General features: G+C 44.9%; 1 protein-coding gene and 1 pseudogene across 2 annotated transcripts in view; one reads left to right on the top strand and one right to left on the bottom strand.

Moving 5' to 3' along the window:
* The window catches only part of fgf24 (fibroblast growth factor 24), a 130,863-nt gene that overhangs the window by 57,795 nt on the left and 55,293 nt on the right, over positions 1–17,775 (bottom strand). For both annotated transcript variants that reach the window (XM_072577635.1, XM_072577627.1), the window contains one exon: positions 1,184–1,361. In XM_072577635.1, the coding sequence (XP_072433736.1) occupies positions 1,184–1,361 (178 nt within the window). The remainder of the gene's footprint in view (positions 1–1,183; positions 1,362–17,775) is intronic.
* Positions 7,609–16,196, top strand: LOC140482755 (small ribosomal subunit protein eS25-like; annotated as a pseudogene).

Below are 17,775 nucleotides of genomic sequence, written 5' to 3'. Positions count from 1 at the left end.
GCCTCCCTTGTATCCTGGAACATTACGCTACCAGTTGTGTCCATCCCTGTGCCTTGTTTCTGTAATTGCTATGATATCCCAGTCAATAATCTAGGTTTGTTCAATATATCATTTCAGTTTCATAATACTGTAATCTTTTGCTCTAAATTCTACCTTAGGATCACAACTACATGATGAAGGATCAGCGCTCTGAAAGCTAATGGACTGCAACCTGCTGTTGTATGATTTTTAATTTTGTCCCAATAAGGTCTACTACCTTGAGGAACTCCTGCAGAGATGTCCTGGATCCGGGATGATTGACCTCCAACAACCGCAACCATCTTTCTTGTGCTAGTTATGACATCAACCATTGGAGAGATTTCTTCCTGATTCCCCTTAACTCTAGTTTTGCTTGGGCTCCTTGATGCCTATTCAGTTAAAGGTTGCTTTAATGTCAAGGGTAGTAACTCTGACCTGTCCTTGTTGAAAAATATTGCACTGCCTCAACGGCGATATTGGCTGAAATTGTCACAAACGCAGGATTGAACCTAACATGTTCCTAATACTCAAGGACAGACCATGACCCAGTCTTATTCAATGAAAGTCTAAGCCCGTTAACAATAGAATCCATTTTGCCTGCTATCTTATTGAAGATGCAAATGGACAAATGCATCTCCGTTGAAGTTATATAAAATTCTGGGAGCCTGAGACCCGGGTCAATGCATTCAGAACTTGTCATCATCCCTCTACATTGACTTTAGGTGGAGTGCAGAAAGGTATCTAGGCTCAGGGTGTTGAACTCAGGTTAGCTAAGCTTGTATTCCTTCAGGAGTATAACAGTAAAGTTGCTTTAGATGATTATAGAATAGACAGGGAGAAGCCATTTTATCTGGTAGGAATGCCCAGAACAAAAGGAAGGGACCTTAAAATTAGAGTTCAGTGACATTAAGAGATGCTTTTTCACACATATGCAAGTGAAAATCTGGATCTTTCTCTCCCAAAAACTGTTGAGGATGCAAGTCAACTGAAAATTTCAGGACAGGGTTCACCAAGGGTGGGTGGGTGATATCGAAACAAAGCAGGTAGCCAGTGTTAACATACAGATTAATCTTGATCTAGTGGAATGAAGGAAAGAGTTGATTGGTTGGTTGACTGGCTTTCCCCCTATTTTTCTCTTCCAACCCTCACTGAACAAGACATTTACCGTATTTGCCACCGTCCTCCCCATTGGCGTTGATCTTCTTGCCCAGCACCTGGACATGTTTGCCACTGGTCCTGCTGTAGAGCTGGTAGATTCGGATCTGCTTCCGACTCAGGTCATCTGAATGTTTGGTGTGGTTCTCTACGTAGGTCCTGAAGTGCTCTGTGGTCTGCTTCGATTCCTGTTGAATGGATGAAACACGAGAATCAAGGTAAGGAGCTGACCGAGGATCAGACACTGAATGATGACAAGGGACTAACAATGTGAGGCTGGAATGGGATTCTATAAATAGGACTAGAAGCATAGGGTAAAACTCTACAAATGAGGATAAGGAGAGGAGTATATGGCTAGTAGTTAAGCCACTGGACGAGGTGATCCAGAGGCCCAGATAATGCTCTGGGGTCACAGGTTCAAATCACATCAAGGCAACTGGTAGAATTTAAATTGGATTGATAAATATGGAATATAAAGACAATAATAGTGACCATAAAACTGTCAACAGTTGCCCTACTAACATAACTTAGTAAAGGAGATCTGCTGCCCATACCCAGTCTGGCCTATACGTGATTCCAGACCCAAAGCAATTTAATTTCTTTAATTCATTCATGGGATGTGGGCATTACCGCCTGGACCAGCCTTTATTGCCCATTTCTAGTTGCCCAGAGAGCAGATTAAGTGTCAAGTGCATTGCTGTACATCTGGAGTCATATGTAAGCTAGACCAAGTAAGGATTGACAGGCAGGAGGCTGGAAGAACACAGCAAGCCAGGCAACATCAGGAGGTGGAGAAGTTGATGTTTCAGGTGTAACCCTTCTTCAGGACTAAAGAAAGATTACACCTGAAACATTGACTTCTCCACCTCCTGATGCTGCCTGGCTTGCTGGGTTCCTCCAGCCTCCTGCCTGTCTATTTTGGATTCCAGCATCTGCAGTTTTCTTGTCTCAGATCAGGTAAGGTTGGCAGTCTCCCTTCCTAAAGGATATTAGCAAACCAAATGTGTTTTCCAGCAATTGACAAGTGTTGGAGAATTCCAGATGTTTATTGAATTCAAACTTCACCACCTGGAACTTGAACCTGGCTCCACAGGACACTATTTGGATCTCTGGATTAAATCGTCCTGTATTAATACCATTTGGCCATCACCTCCCCCATGACCTTACTTCTTAACTAACCTATGAAATGGCCAAGCAAGCCATTCATTTCAAGGGAAGTTAGCAACAGGTAACAAATACTAACCTTGTTAGTAACACCCATATCACACACAAGTATAGAAACAGCACCAAGTGAAGATCACCTCTTAAGAACAAGTGTAACGAACCAGGCCAGGTATTAGAACTAGGGGTAGGTGAGCACTTTGGGGACAGTGACCACAATTCGGTGATTTTTACTCTAGTGATGGAGAGGGATAAGTGTGTACTACAGGGCAAGAGTTATAGCTGGGGGCAGGGAAATTATGATGCGTTGAGGCATGACTTAGGATGTGTGGATTGGAAAAGTAGATTCCAAGGCAAGAGCGTAATTGATATGTGGAACTTGTTCAAGGAGCAACTATTGAGTGTCGTTGATAAGTACGTACCTATCAGGCAGGGAGGAAAGGGTCGTGTGAGGGAGCCGTGGTTTAATAAGGAGTTGGAATCCCTTGTTAAATGGAAGAGGGCGGCCTTTGTAAAGATGAGGCGTGAAGGTTCAATAGGGGCAATTGAGAGTTATAAGGTAGCCCGGAAGGACCTGAAGAGAGAGCTAAGAGCAGCAAGGAGGGGACATGAAAGGTCCTTAGTTGGTAGGATTAGGGAAAACCCTAAGGCTTTCTATAGGTATGTTAGGAATAAAAGAATGACTAGGGAAGGAATAGGTCCAATCAAGGATAGTAATGGGAAGTTGCGTGTGGAGGCTGAAGAGATTGGGGAGGCGCTGAATGAATACTTTTCGTCAGTATTCACTCAGGAACAGGACATTGTTGTCGATATGAATACTGAGGCACGAATAAGTAGAATGGATGGCTTTGAGATATGTAGAGAAGAGGTGTTGGAAATTCTGGCAAGGGTGAAAATAGATAAGTCCCCTGGGCCTGATGGCATTTATCCCAGGATTCTCTGGGAAGCAAGGGAGGAGATTGCAGAGCCATTGGCCTTGATTTTTGTGTCCTCTTTGTTGACAGGAGTAGTGCCAGAGGACTGGAGGCTAGCAAACGTGGTTCCCTTGTTCAAGAAGGGGAGTAGGGATAATCCTAGTAACTATAGGCCAGTGAGTCTCACTTCTGTTGTGGGCAAAGTCTTAGAGAGAATTGTAAGGGATAGGATTTATGCACATCTGGATAAGAATGATGTGATCAAGGATAGTCAGCATGGTTTTGTGAAGGGCAGGTCGTGCCTCACAAACCTTATTGAATTCTTTGAGAAGGTGACTAAGGAGGTAGATGAGGGGAAAGCGGTAGATGTGGTATATATGGATTTTAGTAAGGCGTTTGATAAGGTCCCCCATGGTAGGCTACTGCAGAAAATACAGAGATATGGCATTGAGGGTGAGTTGGAGGTTTGGATTAGGAATTGGCTCTCTGGAAGAAGACAGAGGGTAGTAGTTGATGGCAAAGGTTCATCTTGGAGTGCCGTCACTAGCGGTGTTCCGCAAGGATCTGTTTTGGGACCATTGCTGTTTGTCATTTTTATAAATGACCTGGAGGAAGGGTTAGAAGGTTGGGTGAGCAAGTTTGCGGATGATACGAAAGTCGGAGGAGTTGTAGACAGTGAGGAAGGATATGGCAGGTTACAGCGGGATATAGAGAAGCTGCAGAGCTGGGCAGAAAGGTGGCAAATGGAGTTCAATGTAGCTAAGTGTGAAGTGATTCACTTTGGTAAGAGTAATAAAAAGATGGATTACTGTGCTAATGGTAGACTACTTGGTAGTGTGGAAGAGCAGAGGGATCTTGGTGTCCATGTACACAGATCTCTGAAAGTTGCCACCCAGGTAAATAGTGCAGTGAAGAAGGCATATGGCGTACTGGCTTTTATTGGTAGAGGAATTGAGTTCCGGAGTCCTGAGGTCATGCTGCAGTTGTATAAGACTCTGGTGCGGCCGCATCTGGAATATTGTGTGCAGTTTTGGTCGCCATACTATAGGAAGGATGTGGAGGCACTGGAACGGGTGCAGAGGAAGTTTACCAGGATGTTGCCTGGTATGGTAGGAAAATCCTATGAGGAAAGGCTGAGGCACTTGGGGTTGTTTTCATTGGAGAAAAGAAGGTTTAGGGGTGATTTGATAGAGGTGTACAAGATGATTAGGGGGTTAGATAGGGTTGACAGTGAGAACCTTTTTCCACGTATGGAGTCAGCTATTACAAGGGGGCATAGCTTTAAATTAAGGGGGGGTAGATATAGGACTGATGTTAGGGGTAGGTTCTTCACTCAGCGAGTCGTAAGTTCATGGAATGCCCTGCCAGTAGCAGTAGTGGACTCTCCCTCTTTATGGGTATTTAAGCGGGCATTGGATAGGTATATGGAGGATAGTGGGTTAGTGTAGGTTAGGTGGGCTTTGATCGGCGCAACATCGAGGGCTGAAGGGCCTGTACTGCGCTGTATTCTTCTATGTTCTATGTTCTATGTAAATCATTGAAAGGAGAATAGGGTGTTGAAAGCAATCTGCATTGCCCATAGTGTGCAGGGATGTGCAGGCCAGCTGGATCAGCCACAGGGGAATGCAGCCTTATAGAGATAGGGTAGGGGGTGGGACTGCGTCAGATGCTCTACAGAGGGTTGGTGTGGACTTGATGGGCCAAATGGCCTACTTCCACACTGCAGTGATTCTCTGATTCTATACATTTGGTGACTGTGCAAAAGAAACAAAGAATACTACTGTGAAAAATAGAATATAGATCATAGAACATTACAGCGCAGTACAGGCCCTTCAGCCCTCGATGTTGTGCCGACCTGTGAAACCAATCGGAAACCCATCTAACCTACTGTGTGGAGTTTGCACATTCTCCCCGTATCTGCGTGGGTTTCCTCAGGGTGCTCCGGTTTCCTCCCACAGTCTAAAGATGTGCAGGTCAGGTGAATTGGCCATGCTAAATTGCCCGTAGTGTTAGGGGCAGGGGTAGAAGTAGGGGAATGGGTCTGGGTGGGTTGCGCTTCGGCGGGGTGGTGTGGACTTGTTGGGCCGAAGGGCCTGTTTCCACACTGTGAGAAATCTAATCTGTAAGAAATCTAATCTAATCTACACTATTCCATTCTCATCCACATGCCTATCCAATGACCAATTAAATGCCTGTAACATTGGTGGTCTACTATTTTTGCAGGCAGTGCATTCCACACCCCTATTACTCTCTGAATAAAGAAACTACCACTGACATTTGTCCTATATCTATCATCCCTCAATTTGAAGTTATACCCCCTCGTGCTAGCCACCATCATCCTCAGAAAAAGGCTCCCACTGTCCACCCGATCTAACCCTCTGATTATCTTATATGATTTAAGTCACCTCTCAACCTTCTTCTCTCTCACAATAACAGCCTCAAGTTCCTCAACCTTTCCTGGTAAGGCCTTCCCTCCATACGAGGCAACATCCTAGTAAGTCTCCTCTGCACCCTTTCCAAAGCTTCCACATCCTTCCCATAATGTGGTGACCAATGAAGACCGAAAGGCAAAAGAAGGGGAAAAAAATGTGGAATGAGTTTGATGTGACAGTGGTGGTAATCAATTGCACGTGACAGATAAATGCTTAGATAGAGGGTGGATTATTGCTGAACTTTGGTATGAATCTGAAAGTTAGAATGAGCCATTGGAGGCTACATCGCGAATTGCCATGAGGCTGTTCCTTCAGAAAATTTGAATATGAAGCTAGACTGTGGCTCTTTAGCTTTGAAAGGAGGCAACTAAAGTAAACTAGATATTGCATTTTTATATAATGCAGTCCTCCGGGTTCAAATGGAAAAGTAAAAGATAAAAATAAGCCAAAGGAAAGCTGAGGTTATATATCAGGAGGGATGTCCTACAAATAATGAGAAACAAAGTGTAGCAAATATTATTCAAGAGGAAACATGCTTCAGCATATTTAGGAACATTGAACACAGAAACTGGGAAGAGAAATAGGCCACTCAGCCCCTCAAACGTCAATAAAATCATGGCTGATCTAAATACTGCACATTCCCACCTACCCCTGATAACCTTTCACCCTCTTGCTTATCAAGAATCTATCAACTTGCGCCTTAAAAAAATACTCAATGCCTCTGCTTCCTCTGCTTTGTGAAAGAGGATTCCAAAACTCTCTGAGAGAAAAAAAAAGGTTCTCCTCATCACTGTCCTAAATGGGCATTCTCTGGTTTTTAAACAGTGATCCAGAGATTTAAATTCTTCAGGAATTGGAAACATCTTGCCCAGATCAGACCTGTCAAGACCCATACCATCCTATATTCTCAAGAGAGTTGTCTCATATCCTTCCAGCGGATATAAGCCTAACCTGTCAGCCTTTCCCATTCGGGAACATGCCAAAATCGGGCATTTGTCTGGTAAATTTGTCTGAATTGCTGCCAACGCTTTCCTTAAATATGGAGACCAAGCTGAAATTACTCCCCCATTACACTATTTATAAACATGACAATTCCAAAATATTTACTGCATGTTATCACATATTACCTACAATTTAGAAAAGAAACTTTATTGGAGGATTCAAAATTTCAGCAACTTCACCATTCCAGTCAGGATTAAGAAACACGCACATTTGAAACATGGGGTTTATTTGCACATACCAAACTTTCATTTCATTGCAAGCCCCTCAAATCTCTCTCCTGTTTTGATTAATGAAGAGGAGAGGAACCAATGCCAATAAAACTTTGGGGTCGGTTTACCTGTCTCATTGGAAAACCAGAAGCACAGAACTCTCTAATCACTCTGTGCAGCAATCAATATTACAGCTTTGATCTACTTGTTCAATGAGAAACAAAGCAGAGAGCCTTTGGCAACTCCAGTTAGATTTAAAAAGATTGCATAGCAGATAGACACAAACAGTCCTTCCCATTCCTGGTGAATCAACAATACTGAAAATAGATTATACAGGTGGACACGAAAATGAAAATGTGTTGCTGGAAAAGCGCAGCAGGTCAGGCAGCATCCAAGGAGCAGGAGAATCGACGTTTCGGGCATGAGCCCTTCTTCAGGAATCCTGAAGAAGGGCTCATGCCCGAAACGTCGGTTCTCCTGCTCCTTGGATGCTGCCTGACCTGCTGCGCTTTTCCAGCAACACATTTTTCAGCTCTGATCTCCAGCATCTGCAGTCCTCACTTTCTCCTGTGCAGGTAGATAACCTTTTATCCAAAATCCCTAAACCCGAAAAGTTCCGAAGGTTTTTTTTTGTCAAGTTTGTTTCTCATTAACAAGGTTGTTTGGCATGCAAACAGTTAACCCAAGTCCACACCCACTCAATGTGTGTCACTCAGATGCAAACGTATGGGGGCGTGGACCAGCACTGGAAGGCCTCAATTTTGTTTCAGGGCCCGTTATATTCACAGTAAGTCTGTTCTTCTGAAGGATTTTTAAAAATTTCAGCATTAAATTGCCACTTATTCTGAAATTCGAAAAATTCTGAATTTGAAAACCAGCTGGTCCCAAGCGTTTCGGATAAAGGATTGTGTACCTGTGTACACATACATCTCATTTTTCTGTGGGTCCTCACTGTTTCCAATTCCCTCATAATAACATTGCCAAATAATTTTTTAGTTGTTGTTTATTCACAGCAAAAGGGTATTGCTGGCTTGCTCAGCATTTATTGCCCATCCCTAATTGCCCAGAGGGAGGTTAAGAGCCACCCACATTGTTGTGGGTCTGGAGTCACCTCCAGGCCAGACCATAAGGATGGCAGTTCCTTTCTCTAAATGACATTAGTGAACCAGATGGGATTTTCCCAACAATCAGCAATGGTTTCGTTGGACATCATTAGATTATTTCATTCCAGATATTTCTTGAATTCAAATTCCACCATCTGTCATGGCAGGATTCAAACCCATGTACCCAGGACATTACCTGGGCCTCTGGATTAACAATTCAGCAATAATACAACTCGATCATCGCCTCTCCATTGCACTCTTCTTTTCTAAATTTCCACATTAATGCAAGCATAATTGCAGTATGGCCAGAATTACAATCACTGTATCTGTTATATAGAAGGGCAATTCCTGTGTGCATTATCCAGAATAGTGATCCTTGCACATATTATAGGGAACCTCAACTCCTGAGTATATCACAGATAATCGAGATGCCTTTATGTATTATAGAGAAAAGCAATTTGTGAGCACACTGTAAAGAATAGCAGTCTATGTATGTATTATATGTGACCATTTTAATTGATTAGTGGACTGTAGAGTTCACATGCAGAATCAGCCCTAGTTACCCATCTGGTTTTACCTTGAGAAAGAGGTGGAGTACCAGCTTGTTGAACCAAGTGGTGTTGGTACTAACACAATGCCATTAGGTAAAAAGGTCCAGAATTTTGACCCAGTGACAATGAAGACTCATACAGGATCTTACAAGTGGTAAAGTGCAGAAGGAGGCCATTTGGTTTATTTTGTCTCCTCCAGCTCTTCACATGAGCATCATTGCGAAGGAGTAATCTCCTGCTTTTTTCCCCCATATGCTTGCACGTTATTTCTATCCAAGTAACCAATCAACGCCTTCTTGAGTATCTCAATTGAACTTGGACTACATCTCCTCCTACCCTGACTCCTGTAAAAACGCTATCCCTTATTCCCAATTCCTCCGCCTTCACGGCATCTGTTCTCAGGAGGACCAATTTGTGGGCGGCACGGTGGCACAGTGGTTAGCACTGCTGCCTCACAGCGCCAGAGACCCGGGTTCAATTCCCGCCTCAGGCGACTGACTGTGTGGAGTTTGCACGTTCTCCCCGTGTCTGCGTGGGTTTCCTCCGGGTGCTCCAGTTTCCTCCCACAGTCCAAAGATGTGCAGGTCAGGTGAATTGGCCATGCTAAATTGCCCGTAGTGTTAGGTAAGGGGTAGATGTAGACGTAGGGGTATGGGTGGGTTACGCTTCGGCGGGGCGGTGTGGACTTGTTGGGCCGAAGGGCCTGTTTCCACACTGTAAGTAATCTAATCTAATCTAATCTAATTCAACCGTAGAAAATCCCAGATGGCTTCCTTTCTCAAAGACCGCAATTTCCCATCCCACATGGTCAATGATGCCTTCCAGTGCATCTCCTCCACTTGCCACACCTCCGACTTGAACCCCACCCCTCCCAATGCAACAAGGTCAGAACCCTCCCTGGTGCTCACCTTCCATCCCACCAACCTTCAGATACATCATTCTCTGCCACTTCTGCCACCTACAAACAGACCCCACCACTTGGGATATATTTCCCACCCCAACCCTATGAGCGTTCCGGAGAGATCATTCCCTGCGTGACTCCCTTGTCAGATCCATGCCTCCCATCAGCCCTCACCCCACTCCCAGCACCTTCCCATGCCACCGCAGGAAGTGCAAAACCTGTGCCCACACCATGCCCCTCACCTCCATCCAAGGCCCCAAAGGATCCTTCCATATTCAGAAGAAATTTACCTGTACCTTCACAAATGTCAATTACTATATCTCTTGCACCCGATGTGGTCTCCTCTACAACCTGCAGATCATTGCAGAGAACATCTCTGAGACACCTGCACCAACCAACCCCACCGCCCCATAGGTGAACATTTCAACTCCCCCTCCCACTCCACCAAGAACATGCAGATTGTGGGCCTCCTCCATTGCCAAACCCTAACCACCCAACACCTGGAGGACGTATGCCTCATATTCCGCCTTGGGGCCCTACAACTATGCGGGATCAATGTGGATTTCACCAGTTTCCTCATTACCCCTCCACCCACATTATCCCAGTTCCAAGCCTCCAACCCGGCACCGCCATCTTGACCTGTCCATCACTTTTCCCATCTATCCGCTCCACCCTCCTCTCTGACCTATCACTTTCTCCCCCACCTTCATCAACCTATTGCATTCTCAGCTATTTTCGAAGCCCCAACCCTCTCCTATTTATATCTCATCCCCCCAGCCCACAAGCCTTATTCCTGATGAAGCGCTTATGCCTGAAACATCAATTCTCCTGCTCCTCGGTTGCTGCCTTACTCGCTGTGCTTTTCCAGCACCATACTCTCAACTATTTGGAAGGTCAGTGTGGACTTGATGGGCCGAATGACCTGCCCCACGCTGTCGGTGTTCTATGATTCTAACCCATTGTGACAGCACTGGCTCTCCGAGTCATGAGTGAGTGCCTTTCCTTACAACTCTGCTCATTGTTTCTGTTCAAGTAACCATCCAATGATGTCTTGAATCCTTCACTTCAACCTGCCTCCACCACTCTTCCAGGCAATGCTTTCCGGATCTGAATGACTCACTGCAAGAAAATGTTTCTTCGTATATTTTACAGCATATTCACTTCTTTTGTAAATCACTTTAAACTCATGCTTTTCTGTGCTTGATCCTTTTATGAACAGGAGCATTTTCCCTCTCCTTTGTCTGGGCCTCTCATTATTTTGTTAACATCATCTACAGGAGTAGTGACTGAAGACTGGAGGATAGCAAATGTTGTTACCTTGTTTAAGAAGGGGAGTAGAGACAATCCTGATAATTATAGACCAGTGAGCCTTACTTCGATTGTGGGTAAGGTGTTGGAAAAGGTTATAAAAGATTGGATTTATAATCATCGAGAGAGGAATAAGTTGATTAGGGATAGTCAACATGGTTTTGTGAAGGGTTGGTCGTGACTCACAAACCTTATTGAATTATTTGAGAAGGATGGATGAGGGTAAAGCAGTTGATGTGGCATTTATGGATTTCAGTATGGCGTTTGATAAGATTCCCCCCTGTAGGCTGTTGCACAAAATACGGAGGCATGGGATTGAGGATGATGTAGCAGTTTAAATCAGAAGTTGGCTAGCTGGAAGAAAGGGCGGTGGTTAGTGGGAAATGTTCATCCTGGAGTTCTGATTTAGAGATGCCGCTGTTGGACTGGGGTGTACAAAGTTAAAAATCACACAGCACCAGTTTATAGTCCAACAGGTTTAGTTGGAAGCAGACTAGCTTTCGGAGCGACGCTCCTTCACTTGCTGACCTGACAACCACATGATGAAGGAGCGGTGCTCCAAAAGCTAGAGTGCTTCCGATTAAACCTGTTGGACTATAACCTAGTGTTGTGTGATTTTTTTAATCCTGGAGTTCAGTTACTAGTGGTGTACCACAAGGAACTGTTCTGGGCCCACTGCTGTTTGTCACTTTTACAAATGATCTGATGAGCGTAGAAGGATGGGTTAATAAATTTGCAGATGACACTAAGGTCGGTGGGGTTGTGGATAGTGCTGAAGGGTGTTGCAGGTTGCAGAGGGACATAGATAAGCTGCAGAGCTGGGCTGAGAGGTGGCAAATGGAGTTTAATGCAGGAAAGTGTGAGGTCATAGAGTCATAGAGATATACAGCATGGAAACAGACCCTTCGGTCCAACCCGTCCATGCCAATCAGACATCCCAACCCAATCTAGTCCCACCTGCCAGCATCTGGCCCATATCCCTCCAAATCCTTCCTATTCATATACCCATTCAAATGCCTCTTAAATATTGCAATTGTACCAGCCTCCACCACATCCTCTGGGAGCTCATTCCATACCCATACCAACCTCTGTGTGAAAAAGTTGCCCCTTAGGTCTCTTATATCTTTCCCCTCTCACCCTAAACCTATGCCCTCTAGTTCTGGACTCCCTGACCCCAGGGAAAAGACTTTGCCTATTTACCCTATCCATGCCCCTCATAACTCACTTTGGAAGGAGCAGCAAGAATGCAGAGTACTGGGCAAATGGTAAGATTCTTGGTAGTGTAGATGAGCAGAGAGATCTCAGTGTCCATGTACATAGATCCCTGAAAATTGCCACCCAGGTTGGTAAAGTTGTTAAGAAGGCATAGGGTGTGGAAGCTTTTATTGGGAGAGGGATTGAGTTTTGGAACCATGCTGCAGCTGTACAAAACTCTGGTGTGGCCGCACTTGGAGTATTGTGTACAGTTCTGGTCACCGCATTATAGGAACGATGTGGAAGCTTTGGAAAGGGTGCAGAGGAGATTACTGGGATGTTCCCTGGTCTGGAGAGAAGGCATTATGAGGAAAGGCTGAGGGACTTGAGGCTGTTTTCATTGGACAGAAGAAGGCTGAGAAGTGACTTAATTGAGACACAGAAGATAATCAGAGGGATCGATCGGGTTGACAATGAGAGCCTTTTTCCTCGGATGGTGACGGCTGGCACGAGGGAACATAGCTTTAAATTGAGGGGGGATAGATATAGGACAGAGGTAGTTTCCTTACTCAGAGAGTAGTAGGGGCATGGAACACACTTCCTACAACAGTAGTAGATTTGCCAACTTTAAGGGCATTTAAATGGACATTGGAGAAACATATGGATGAAAATGGAATAGTGTAGGATGGATGGGCTTCAGCTTCATTCCATAGGTCAGCACAACATCTAGGGCCGAAGGGCCTGTTCTGTGGTGTAATGTTCTATGTTCTAATTAAATCTCCTCTCAGCCTTCTCCTTTGCAAGATACACAGTCCCAACCTCTCCAATCTATGTTTGTAACTGGAACCATTCTTGAAAACCTCTTCTGTGCCATCGCCAATGTATTCACATCCTTCCTGTCATGTGGCATCTAGAAATGTACACAATATTCCAGCTATGGTCGATCCATATACAAGTTCAGCATAACATCTTTGCTCGACTACTCTACTCCTTGAAATGAGACATAAACAGAAAAATCAGGTTCCCCCAACATTGTCCCCAGTGGACACTCCTGGGATAGGGGCAGGAGCTGACTGAACACAGAGTAAAGCTCTTTTTATACAGAAAAATAAAGCTTCCTTGACTCTTTTGAACTCAAAAAAAGTTCCATCAACTTTTCTAAAGGAAAATTGATATTCCCTTAACTCTGTGCCTATCGAACACTCCTGGGTTGGCGACAACAAGGGGTCAAAATACATAGTAAAGATCCCTCTACTCATTTGAACTGAAAATAAAGTACTTTCAACACTTCAAATACTCTTGAGACAGGGACAGCAAGTGGTTAAAATACAGCGGAAACGTTCATCTACTCATTGGAAGTCAAAGTAAACTTAAAGTCCTCTCAGTTCTGTCCCCATCAAACACTCCTGGGACATGGATAACAAGGCGCTCTTGTACTGTATCTCACTATTAATAAATAGAATACTATATGCTTTATTAATTGCTCTCTCTATCTATCCTTTCACCTTTAATGACTTATAGACACATATCCAGGCCTCTCTGCACACATAGATGCACGCAGATCCTCTCTCATACACACGCTCTCTCTCACACACACACACATGCATACACACACATACACTTCCGCACTCGCACCCACACTCACACCCATGCATACCCACACTCACACCCACCCTCACGCCCACGGACACACCCACTCACACACCCACGCACACATCCACACTCACACCCACGTACACACCCACACTCACACCCTCCCACGCCCATGCACACACCCACGCTCACACCCACACACACCCATGCTCACACTCACTCACACACCCACACTCACACCCACGCACACACCCAACTCACACCCACACACACCCACACTCACGCCCACACACACACACCCATGCACACACCCACACTCACACCTATGCATATACCCACACTCACATCCACGCACACACCCTCACTCACACCCACACACACACCCACGCAGACACCCAACTCACACCCACACTCACACCCATGCATATACCCACACTCACATCCACGCACACATCCACACTCACACCCTCACTCACACCCATGCACACACCCAACTCACACCCATGCCAACACCCACACTCACACCCATGCACACACCCACACGCCCACACACACACACCCACGCACATATCCACGCACACACCCACGCACACACCCATGCATATGCCCACACACACACCCAAGCACACACCTACACGCACCCACGCACACACCCAAGCACATCCACGCTCACACCCACACACACCCATGCTTACACCCACGCACACACCCAACTCACACCCACACGTACCCACACTCACACCCATGCACACACCCACACTCACACCCACACACATACCTACGCATGCACCCATACTCACACCCATGCATATACCCACACTCCCACACACCCACGCGCACACACATGCACACACCCTCTCAAAGGCTTATTCTCTGTCACACTCATGCACACATTCTATCAAACATGCACATACACAAACACTCTTTCATGGGCACTCACACTCACACGCACAAACTCACATGCACATGCTCTCTCCCTCTCTCCCCCTCTCTCTGTCTGTCTCTTTCTCCCCCCTCACAAGCACACACAAGTCTCTGGCGTGAATTTGCATTTTCGGAGTTGTATTTGCAGATACATTCTATTTTTGCAGGAAAAGCGCACAATCTGCAGACAGTCGATGCAGGCTGTCAATCCATATCGCATTTTATAAAAAATTCCTACTTCGGAAATAGAACCAGGCTGATTCAAGATTGGAATACAGACAGACTCTATCCCCACACCTTAATACATTGTCTGAGCTGAGACAAAACCTTTTTTTGTATAAAATCTTAAGTTATATCGAGAATGTGACTTCAAGGAAATTCTGGGATTTACATATTAATGAACTGAAACCTGCAACCCATTCTAAAAGATGAAAGGCTTAACAGCAAGCTAGGTTTGTTCAAAAACTGTTTTAATTACATGATACTGTGATCTTTTGCTGTAAGTTCTGTGTCTTATGATCTTGCCCCACTAGTTACTTGATAAAGGAACAGCACTCCAAAAGCTAGTACTTTCGGACTATTGAACTATAATCTGTTGTTGTGTGATTTTTAACTTGTTTGATTTATAGCCTTTCCTACAGATTGGCTACAGTTCTGGGGGGGGTTTGCACGTGACTCTTGTTCACCCCGGTCCAACACCAGCACCTCCACACCCTTAAGAATAGTAGCCTTTATTTTATACCATCTCTCTGCATTCTTACACTGAAATGGACACCTCAATTTCTCCACATTGAACCTCATCTGCCACCTGTCTGCTGAAACACATGTAAATCTTTGGAGATGTATAAAATATCTGTGGGAGAAATTGAGGACATTGAAAATGGCATTTTTGGAGGCAAGCAAGTATTTAATGCACACTAAGGCAGCAGAGAGGAAGGATTCAAGTGGGCAGCAAGGACATAACTATGATTGAAATAAGCAGCTTGTCTGGTGGGATAGGCTACAAGTCCATCCACGTTGACACTGCAGTCAAGAAAACACACAAATGCCTGGACTTCCTCAGAAAGCTGAGGAAATTTGGAATGTCCACAATGACTCTTTATCAATTTTTATAGATTGTAATGATTGGAGCCAGATTGACCTCATTGACATCCAATATAACCAGGATCCGACATCTTGGAGCAGTCGGAAAGATGATACGAAGAAGAAGGATGGAGGCAAAGGAGGCAACAAAAGGGTAAAGATCCAGTAAACAAGACTGGGGGCAAGGCCAAGAAAAAGAAAAAGGAAAAGCAAGAGACAAACTGAACAACTTAATCCTGTTTGACAAAGCCACACGTGATAAACTGTTGAAAGGGATACCCAACCACGACCTCACCACGCCTGCTGTGGTCACTGAAAGGTTAAGAATCAGGGGTTCTCTAGCGAGGGCTGCCCACCAGGGGCTGCTTTCAAACGGGATGATCAAGTTTGGTGTGCAAACACAGAGCACCGTTTAACTGTACACTAGCTACCAAGACTGGTGATGGACCTGCTACTGCAGATGATGCATGATAAGGTTTAGAATGGATTTCAAGTGACCCTATTTAGATAAGTCAGTAAAATTAGAAATAAAAATTTGTCTTTAACAAATAAAAATATAACCAGGAGATTAGAATCTTCTCAGCTCAGGCGACTGACTCGGAGCTGGCTGGCCACAGCCAGTGGACTGTGCTCAAGTAAATAAAGGGTGACTGGGTGACGGGATACCGGCCTCTGTGCAGTTATTTCATGGATGTACCATAAACAGCATCCTATATGGATACACCACAGCTTAGTAAGGTAATTGCTCTGCCCAAGACTGCAAGAAATTATAGGAAGTTGTGAACACAGTCCAGCCCTGTGACTGCCCAAAGCCTGTCCACCACCTACAAGGCACAAGTCAGGAGGGTGATGGAACACTCCACACTTGCCTGGATGAGTGCAGCCCCTACAACACTCAAGAAGCTTGACACCATCCAGAAAAAGCACCCACCTGATTGGCATCACATCTACAAACATCCACTCCCTCCACCACTCCCTCCAGGTGTGTGATGGAATACTTTCCACTTACCTGGGTGGGTGCAACCCCAACAACACTCAGGAACTTGACATCATCCAGGACAAAGCAGCCTGTGTGATTGGCATCATATCCCCAAGCATCCACTCCCTCCACCACTGATGCTCAGTAGCAGCAGTGTGTACTATCTACAAGGTGAACTGCAGAAATTCACCAAAGATCCTCAGGCAGCACCTTCCAAACCCACAACAATTTCTATCCAGAAGGACAAGGGCAGCAGATATATGGGAACACCACCGCCTTCAAGTTCCTCTCTAAGCCACTCACCATCCTGACTTAGAAATATATTCCCGTTCCTTCACTGTTGCTGGGTCAATATCTTGGAATTCCTTCCCCACTGGCATTCTGGGTCAAGCTGCAGAAGGTGGATTGCAGTGGGTCAAGAAGGTAGCTCACCCCCACCTTCTCAAGGAGCAACTGGGGACGGGTAATAAATGCTGGCCCAGCCAGTGATGCCCACATCCCACAGAAATTAATAAATGTTTTTAAAAGTCCATCACATAAAATAGCTTTCCTTCCATTGGCTCCATTCACACTTCCTGCTGCTTTGAGAAAGCAGCCAACATAATCAAAGACCCCTCCCCGCTTACTCTCTCTTCCAATCTCTTCCATTGGGCAGAAGACACAGAAGCTTGAAAACATGTATCAACAGACTCAAGAACAGCTTCTTCCCTGTTATCAGACATTTGAATAGACCTCTCATATATTAGCGTTGATATTTTTCTGCGCCTTCTCTGTAGCTGTATATATTCTGCCTTCTGTTCTATTACACTGTCGTACTTAAGTAAGGTCTGGATAGCATGTAGTACAATACTTTTCACTGTGACAATAATAAAACAAATCAAGAGACACACTGACACGTTGAAAAAGCTTGGGGTGCCAGTGCTGTGTGGTTCTTGTTTTATCTGCCCTTTTGTGCAAAAGCTTCATTAACCAGGTCAGGTAGTTGAAGAAGACAACCCTGGCTTCTCCATTTCATTCTTTCCAATCTGTGACTGCCCCCATTGAGGCCTGGCATTACCTTGACTTGAAAGCAAAATAGGAGCTACCAACACAGTGGGCATTGAGTTGTGTGATGCAGCCTTGTAGGCTCAAAGACCAGCTCTCCATTTATGTTAAACTAAAACAGAAAGGGAGATTTGCATCTCCAATCTGCCCTTCGAGACTTGCCAAAGTACTTAACAGTTGAAAATATGTGCTTTAAGTGTAATC

The sequence above is a fragment of the Chiloscyllium punctatum genome, chromosome 1 (genome assembly GCF_047496795.1).
Source record: "Chiloscyllium punctatum isolate Juve2018m chromosome 1, sChiPun1.3, whole genome shotgun sequence".
NCBI classification, from domain to species: domain Eukaryota; kingdom Metazoa; phylum Chordata; class Chondrichthyes; order Orectolobiformes; family Hemiscylliidae; genus Chiloscyllium; species Chiloscyllium punctatum.
The sequence above is the reverse complement of the archived record's forward strand: the minus strand, read 5'-3'. Positions and strand labels throughout refer to the sequence as shown.